This window comes from Theobroma umbraticum, unplaced genomic scaffold, assembly GCF_002168275.2.
Source record: "Theobroma umbraticum cultivar Fairchild unplaced genomic scaffold, ASM216827v3 scaffold_50.0, whole genome shotgun sequence".
Classification (NCBI taxonomy): domain Eukaryota; kingdom Viridiplantae; phylum Streptophyta; class Magnoliopsida; order Malvales; family Malvaceae; genus Theobroma; species Theobroma umbraticum.
The window spans coordinates 2,181,641-2,189,524 of NW_018397261.1; the positions used below are offsets into that span (position 1 = coordinate 2,181,641).

A 7,884-nucleotide genomic window follows, 5' to 3' on the forward strand; every position below is an offset into this window, starting at 1 on the left:
CAGAAAAAAAAAAAAAAAAGATATACCAGCTTCTCAGCTGTTTTTGCAGTATCCTTCCGTGAATGAACAAACACCATTGCCTGATGACCTTGCCTTAAGGAATCAACAACCTGCAGTAAAGTATAATCAATTTACTAAACTCTCAGTCAAGACTTGAGTTATAAGAAAGAGAGCCTACTAGGAAACAGAGACCTTCTTATAGCATATTTCATTCAACAATTCATTCCGAGCAACAAAGTTCTGCTCACTAATTCCAATATATTGTTGTGAAAGAGGAACTGGACGGTAACTAGAATCAAAGAAAAAAAGGCCAGTCTCTGGATTCACTCTAAGGAACTGTGCAACCTGGACATTTATATGAAAGACATTAACCATACTAAAAAATCAGAAGTAGAGACATCAAATTTCCAGCATTTAAGAGTGAATATTAAGTCCCAACTATCAATATATGTTTAAAAGAACCTCTAAATAATTAGGTAGAGTAGCTGAGAGGCCCACAATTCGTATCATTGTCTGTGTTGACTCCACCTGCCACCAAAAGGAAAAAACATAAAATAAAGATAATAGAACTACATAGATTTAACATTGGTATAACCCAAAGTGAAGATGACACTGCAGAACACCTTGTTCAGGACAGGTGCAAAAACCAACAATAAATTCAATTTTTGAAGCACCCTCAGATGAAGATGAATTAAATTATCATTCAAAAAACTAAAAGAAAAAAAAGCTAATTTAAATTCATTAAAAGAGAACTGATAATCTTTATCACCAAAAACAGATAGTAGTGATTCTCGTCAATAAAGAACATCTAAAACATCTAAACAGCTAGCTTGGACTTAGCTGACATGCCTTGAGTTAGTAAAAAACTTGACTGTGATTTCAATGTATTAATCCCACATTCCCATGCATTCTTTATCTTTACAAACTCACTAATGTATGATCCTACTTGCAGCAGTACTGAATGCCAAGAACCTTGCTCTAGGAATCCTATATCTGTTCGGTGAGAAGAGCGGGGGAAGCACTATTATTTCATGGTACGGTTTGCAACCATACCCATGATCTCAAACTACATTATTGAAAATGTCACCTATTCAACAGAAGAAACAAAGATGAGTCCTTCTTTACCTGACGAAGAGTTCTAGCTACTAGTGCTTCTATCACTGGACCTCTATCATCATTCAGAAGATGAACTTCATCAATAATCAGGAGCTTCACCAACATTGAGAGTGACATGTCACTACTTTTGCGAGTAATAACATCCCATTTCTCAGGGGTTGTAACTATCATCTGATTGGTGAAAAAAATAAAAGGCCCTCAGTAACAATGTGTTTGTGGTCACCATAAAAATTAGCATATGTAATTTAATAACAATGGACCTGAGTTTCTTCAAGTTCATTCTTAGAAAGTTGCATGTCTCCGGTAAGTTCTCTCACACACATATTCAATGGAGATAAGCGATGGCTAAATGCCGATGTGACCTCAGCAGCTAGTGCCTGGAAAAACATAACCAGAATTAAGTAATTAGTAACCAATCCTACTGACAAAGGGACAGAATTATATGGGATGTTCAACCTTCATCGGGGCAACATAAACTATCTTAAATTCATCTTTATGCAAGTAGCCATCCTTGAAATGCTGTCCAATCTGCAAAAGAAAACCCATAGATAACACAAAGAATTGCATCAAATGCATCAAGTACCATCCAAAAACAATGATTCAATTGTATTTCTATACCAAATTATGAAATATAAAAACCCAAAAAAGCAGAGCATAGAGACCTAGCTAAAGAACATACCTCGTGTAGAATAGATATCATGGCTATATTTGTCTTGCCTGCTCCGGTTGGTGCACAAACCTTAAAGTACATCAACATAATTAATGGAAAGTGATCTTTTTACAAACATAATTTGTCTTTCATATTAAATTATAGTTGTAGAACAGAAGACTTACTAATATATTCTCATTAGTGTAATAAACAGTTTGAAATATCCGACTCTGAATACGATTCAGAGACTTGTACCCCCGGAAAGCAGCTTGAGCAAAGTCATCCAACTCCTTTATCTCAATCTGACCACATACAAGAAAGAAAATGAATACACTAAGCCACTATCAAAATTATAACTAAGCAAGCAATAATAGAATATCCATCTATAAAACCAGTGAACAGCATTGATTCAAAAAGTTAACACCACAACTGATCACCACTTCAGTAGTTTTGAGGAGATATGCTCACGTACTTAAGGCAATTGTTTTGCAAAAGATGTTATAAATCAGTAATTAAGCATAAGAAATTGTTTAAACCCCTTTTACAGCTTTAGCAGAAGCAAAACTCCAAACAAAGGCACCTAGAGGTTGCATCACCCAATCTTTTTGAGCTCTGACAAGCGATAACAGTTGCTCTTACTTTGGCAAGATGTAACACCTGATCATTCAAAGCCCTTCCCTCTATAAACAAATTAATAGACTTCTTAGTGTCATAGATATCATATTCGTCCTTTTTCTTTCTTTGGTTCTCCTAATCGATGTCACAGATTGAGAGGAGTTTTTCAGTCTCACACGTCATGTTATGAAAAGAAATTTGGATAAGGGCTAGGACGTCCTAGAAAGGATAACCTCAAAAGATGCACTCAACATGAGTGAAGGCCCAGAGATAGATGCACACACACAAAGGGGAGAGAGGAGAGGAAACACATGCAAATGGGGAGCCAAGGTGTTAAATGTACCATGAATAAGGTAGAAAACAGGAAATTCACATCCTTGCACAGTTAAGGTGGTTTTTTAGAAGACATCCTTGCACAGCTAAGGTGTTTTTTCAGAAGACATCCTTGCACAGCTAAGTTGTTAATTCAGAAGACATCCTTGCCCATGGTAAAGAATTAAAGTAGAGAAGTTATATGGGAGGCTACCTACATATTTTAAAAATCCTCAAAACAGATTGTTTCCAGGTAAATAGTAACAAACTAACACAACAATTATTTTAGGTAACATTGTTTGCCATAATTGCTTATCAGCCAGTCCTTTGTACTTCTTACACAAACTTATAGAACATGTTTTTCACTGACGAACAAATCTCTACAGTTTACAATTGCATTGAAAAACACTGAGCCTATCAACGGGGAAAATATTGATGGTAAAGTTATGGTAAAGAATAATATGGCCATAGATGTGAAGTACCAGCTTTTCCCCAGGTTTCATTTGAGCAGTTGGTGTTGGGGGAATAATGACCTCCTCATACCCCTTAAAATGCTTCCTCATGGTCCCTTGTGGAAGGGCAGTTACTGCCAGAGAATAGGGCCCTTGACCAGACCCAATCAACTCATCAAAAGGACTTTTCCTCTCACTTGCTTCAAGTAAAGAAGAAAAGCTTGCAGCTGACATATCACTCTCAGCTCCATAATCAGTTCCACGTCTATGACGCTTTTCCTCCTTGCGCCGTAGTTTATCAATTCGCTTCTCAGACTCTGTTTGGACAGTAACCTACAAAAGAAGGAAAAAATGACTTCTTACCAGTTGTTTGATATTTTGATGAACAACTTTCTGATATAAAATCCAGTAATACCTGAGTCCCATAGGTGGGCATGCGTGATTGAGAATTTGGATTCACTTTGTCAGATTTCAGTACTGATAATCCATGATGGATAGCATCAACAAGCTCCTTTCGGTGCTGAAAAAGAAAAAGACAATCAGGAAGTGACTTCTCCGAAGGACTGAATCTGAAGTATCTAATAGTTAGGCATTAGGGAAAAAATAAACAAATAAATTAAAAGCACCAAGGGAGAGGAAAAAAATGATAATAATCAGAGTCCTACTAACAAAGAGAAGTTTCTAATTTGACCAGTTAATATCAATTAGTCAATTTCCCAATTCTTATCCTTCAAGGCCATTATTGACTAGACAATCCAAGAAGTAGATACATAAGCTTCCAGCAAATTTTAAAAACCAAAATTGTAATTTAACCTTTAAAATCTCAGTGAAACATAAAAATATAAATAAATTAATGAACAAGAACAAAGGGAGAGGAAAACTTTTTGGGAGAAAAAAATGATAACAACGACAGTCATACTAACAAAGAGAAGTTTGTAATCAGACCAGTTAATATCAACTTAGTCAACTTCATAATTTTAATCCTTCAAGGTCATTATTGATTAGACAATCCAAGAGATAGATACATAAGCTTCCAGTGAATTTGAGAACCAAAATCATATTTTAACCTTTAAAATCTCAGTGAAACATAAAACTAGCAACTTCATAAGGATGGCCCAATCATATCAAGGCATAAGAAGATTAGGCTTCAGCCAATTGCAAAGTAGCATCTTTTTGGAGCCTGTGAGAGAGAGGGGAGAATAGTTTGACTCCACAAGAACAAAAAAGATATAACACTGGAAATAAAATTAATGTCTTACCGATATAAGGTCTTGAATGGTTTCAAATGCACTATCCCCAACAAGGTCCAATAAGTCACCAGCTATCTACAGAATACTTTTAATGTTATGCAAGACATGCAAAGGAAACACAGATATGCTTAGAGAAGAATCATTATCAATCCATACCTCTTCACCAGCTTTGTCGGAATCAAGTACTCGACAGATAGCCATTGCCAGGTCATCTCGTGAAAGTTGTGAAGTACTCCCTCTGACTATCCGTTCACAGGAATCTCTTAACCAACTCAAGTTGAAGTTTACACTATCAGCAGCATTGTGATAATTAATAGTGCCATTTTTATCATACCATCCTTCAACAAATGAAGAAGAAGGTGCAGCGTTTTCCTCACCCAGTAACTCCACATCCTCCACAGAAACATCCACCAGAAACCTGGCTGGTGCTTTAAAGACAAGGTCAGCTCCAAATTCTGAACCATCATCACTTCCATTTACATGCTTCTCCGAAACAAGCGTGTCCCCACTGTCTCTTGGTTGAGACTGAGAAAGCTTTTGCACCAAACAGGCCACTTTCCGAACATTATCATATGAAACTCCATGACCAATAACTTTCTGCAATTCCACCCTGCATTTTGATGTCATTGACTGAAATCACAACTCTGAAAATTTAGATTAATATCTTACCATATATCTAATGCAGGTATCAGAGTCTAACGAGGTACGTTAACATGCAATGTTGACTCATCTCCCTCCAACAACCAATTTAATCCACTATGATTTACTTTGATCCCTAGGAAAATTAGAACTAACAATGGGACTATAAAAACCTTTGTCATTATAAATCTTGAAATGAAAAAAATGAAATCCATCTCAAAACAACTCTGAAGTTTCTCTTTAGTACTTGTTAATGGTTTTTAGTTAGGCTTGGGCTACCAATTGTCCAGTTCTATCACCACATGTCCAAACTTAATATATTTGATAATCCACATTAGGATCCTATTCTAAGCAAAATGAAGCATAAAAAATTTGAAATGTAGGCAAAGGTTCCCTACTTATGCTACTTTTAACCTCCATCAATAAAGAAGGAATCAAGCAATCAGAAATTAAAGCCTTACTTCTTCTCATTGATATTTTTATCAACTTCATCACCTTCCACTGTCCCACTAAAAATACGGTAAGCAGTCAATGCAACCTCACGAAACCCTTCAGGCAGCAACTCTCCATCAATCAGCTCAACCACTGCCCCAATAAACTGTTTGTATAGTTGTCTCACTTCTACTGAAGCTGCTTTATAAGTCCCATCAACAAAATAAACATCATGTTAAACCCTATCTGATAGAGAAAACTCCACAAGCATATTAAAATTCTGCAATTCAGCAAAACATTATGGCACATACCTTCTTCCCATTGATGAACTATCTTCCTTGCAAGATCTGACTCATCAAGATGGTCTCCACTAGTAAATTACACAATTAAAGAAAACAAGGTTCATATAATTTGCACTGAAAATTAAATTAATGAATGAAGAGTAAAACTACTTATCAATAAACTAACACCAAAGTAAAATAAAGCAAATAAATTTATAAGGTCTTTTTGGCCTGCAGCTTCTCTATTCCAACAAGCTTAGACTGGGTCAAACAGGGATTACAATAGCAGGTTTTAACTTATGTAAGAGCTAAAAATGATTTTTCTGAAGTTAAAAGGTAAAACGCCTCTGAAAATTTCTACAATGATAAGTTGATAGAACTTAAATTTTATTATAGACAGAAGATACTCTTAGGCTTCGTCTGCATGTTGCTTTTGCTAGTTGCCCTATTACTTCCTAAAAAGTTGCTAAAGAGTAAAAGCAAAATGTAAAATCATAGTAATTGATTAAAAATGAATAAATATATAAAACGCAAAACCTAATCTAACAACAGTGTATTACCATATAAAAGTCCATTTATGCATCTTTTTCTAATTCTTCCAAAACAACATTTACTGTGGCATTCGAAGCACTTTTGTTTTCTATGGCAGGCCAACAAAAAAGGTAACAACAGCAACAACCAAATAGTAGCATTTTTCACTTAATTTCATATAATTTCAATCAAACAGCAATTTTAAAAGTTCTACTTCAATACTAGCATTTTCCTACCCAATGCACTTTAACAAACCAAACAGCGAATCCTAAACATTCCACTTTTCCTCTGTTTTAAGCAAATAGAGAAAGCATTAAAAAACAAAAAAAAAAAGAGTAAATTAAGATAGGAATTTTTGCTCTTACTTGGTAGCTTTGTTGTGGCTTTGAAGGAAAATCTTGCGCTGGAGATAAGCTTGGTCGATGTCGAAGGGTTCCCTCAAAGAATTTGTCAACCGAGGGAGCTGAACCAACATTTTTCTTTTCCACTGTCACAGTTACCAAAAGCATCCGTATCTTGGAAAACCCTAGACTGCACTGCAAACTTTATCAAGGGAAGACTATGCGTCTCGTTATATATATAGCTTTCGGGGCAGTGGCATCGGTGATCGAAAGTTACAAAGAACGAAACAAAAATTGAACCGGGTTTTTCTATTGCTCGGTTTCGATGTGTTTGGGCCTTGTGGGTCGGGCTTTGGTCCTGTGGAATTTTCTTCCAGTTATATAAAGATGTAAGGGTCCGTTTGGTTGAAAAGAAGTAAGGCACATTTTCTGCATTTTAAAAGAGTGTAATTACATTATATTATTTAGTTGAAGGGGAAGTACAAATGGCATCTCATTGCAAGAGAAGTTATTGCTTTCAGTTAAGAGAATGTCATTCCATGGTGAAGCCTATTGGTTATAAATGGATATCCAAAACCAAGAAAGATTCATTAAGCAACATTGAGAGATATAAGGCCAAACTTGTTACCAAAGGATTCTCACAAAAAGAAAGAATTGATTATCGAGAGACATTCTCTCCTATTTCAAAAAAGGATTCTTTCTGTATCATCTAGGCATTAGTTGATCATTTTGATTTAGATTTATATCAAATGGATGTGAAAACGACATTTCTCAATAGAGATTTAGAAGAAAAGATTTATATGAAATAACTTGAAGGGTTCATCATAAAGGTAAGCACTTTATTTACAAGCTTAAAAAGTCTATATATGGACTGAAACAGGCCTCTCATCCGTGGTATTTGAAGTTCCACAATGTTATCTTTTCATTTGGTTTTGTTAAAAATGTTATGAATTAATGTATATACCACAAGGTTAGTGGGAGTAAAATCATTTTTTCTGGTTATATTTGTATATCATTGCTTGCAACCAATGATATGAGATTGTTACACGAGGTAAAACAATTTCTCTCTCGATATTTTGACATGAAAGTTATGGGCAAAGCATCTTATGCCATTAAAATCAAAATTCATAGAGACAAATCTCAAGTTATCTTGGGTTTGTTCAGATAGCTTATATCAATAAAGTTTTAAAAAGATTTCAGATAAAAGATTATTCACTCAATGTTGCACCTATTGTGAAGTGTGACAAGTTCAATTTGAACCAATGT

The 7,884-nt window shown here is 35.2% G+C and overlaps 1 protein-coding gene across 1 annotated transcript in view; it reads right to left on the minus strand.

Annotated features, from left to right (window-relative positions):
* The window catches only part of LOC110417527 (U5 small nuclear ribonucleoprotein helicase), a 31,970-nt gene extending 25,134 nt beyond the window's left edge, over positions 1 to 6,836 (minus strand). The window contains exons 1-15 of the mRNA XM_021429896.1: positions 6,643 to 6,836; positions 5,777 to 5,835; positions 5,495 to 5,663; positions 4,551 to 5,004; positions 4,404 to 4,469; positions 3,560 to 3,664; positions 3,175 to 3,477; positions 1,951 to 2,067; positions 1,796 to 1,855; positions 1,573 to 1,644; positions 1,377 to 1,493; positions 1,126 to 1,287; positions 463 to 528; positions 193 to 345; positions 27 to 110 (exon numbers count right to left, since the gene is read on the minus strand). Coding sequence (XP_021285571.1) covers positions 27 to 110; positions 193 to 345; positions 463 to 528; positions 1,126 to 1,287; positions 1,377 to 1,493; positions 1,573 to 1,644; positions 1,796 to 1,855; positions 1,951 to 2,067; positions 3,175 to 3,477; positions 3,560 to 3,664; positions 4,404 to 4,469; positions 4,551 to 5,004; positions 5,495 to 5,663; positions 5,777 to 5,835; positions 6,643 to 6,752 — 2,097 coding nt within the window. The 5' untranslated portion in view covers positions 6,753 to 6,836. The remainder of the gene's footprint in view (positions 1 to 26; positions 111 to 192; positions 346 to 462; positions 529 to 1,125; positions 1,288 to 1,376; positions 1,494 to 1,572; positions 1,645 to 1,795; positions 1,856 to 1,950; positions 2,068 to 3,174; positions 3,478 to 3,559; positions 3,665 to 4,403; positions 4,470 to 4,550; positions 5,005 to 5,494; positions 5,664 to 5,776; positions 5,836 to 6,642) is intronic.
* Positions 6,837 to 7,884: the final 1,048 nt, after the last annotated feature.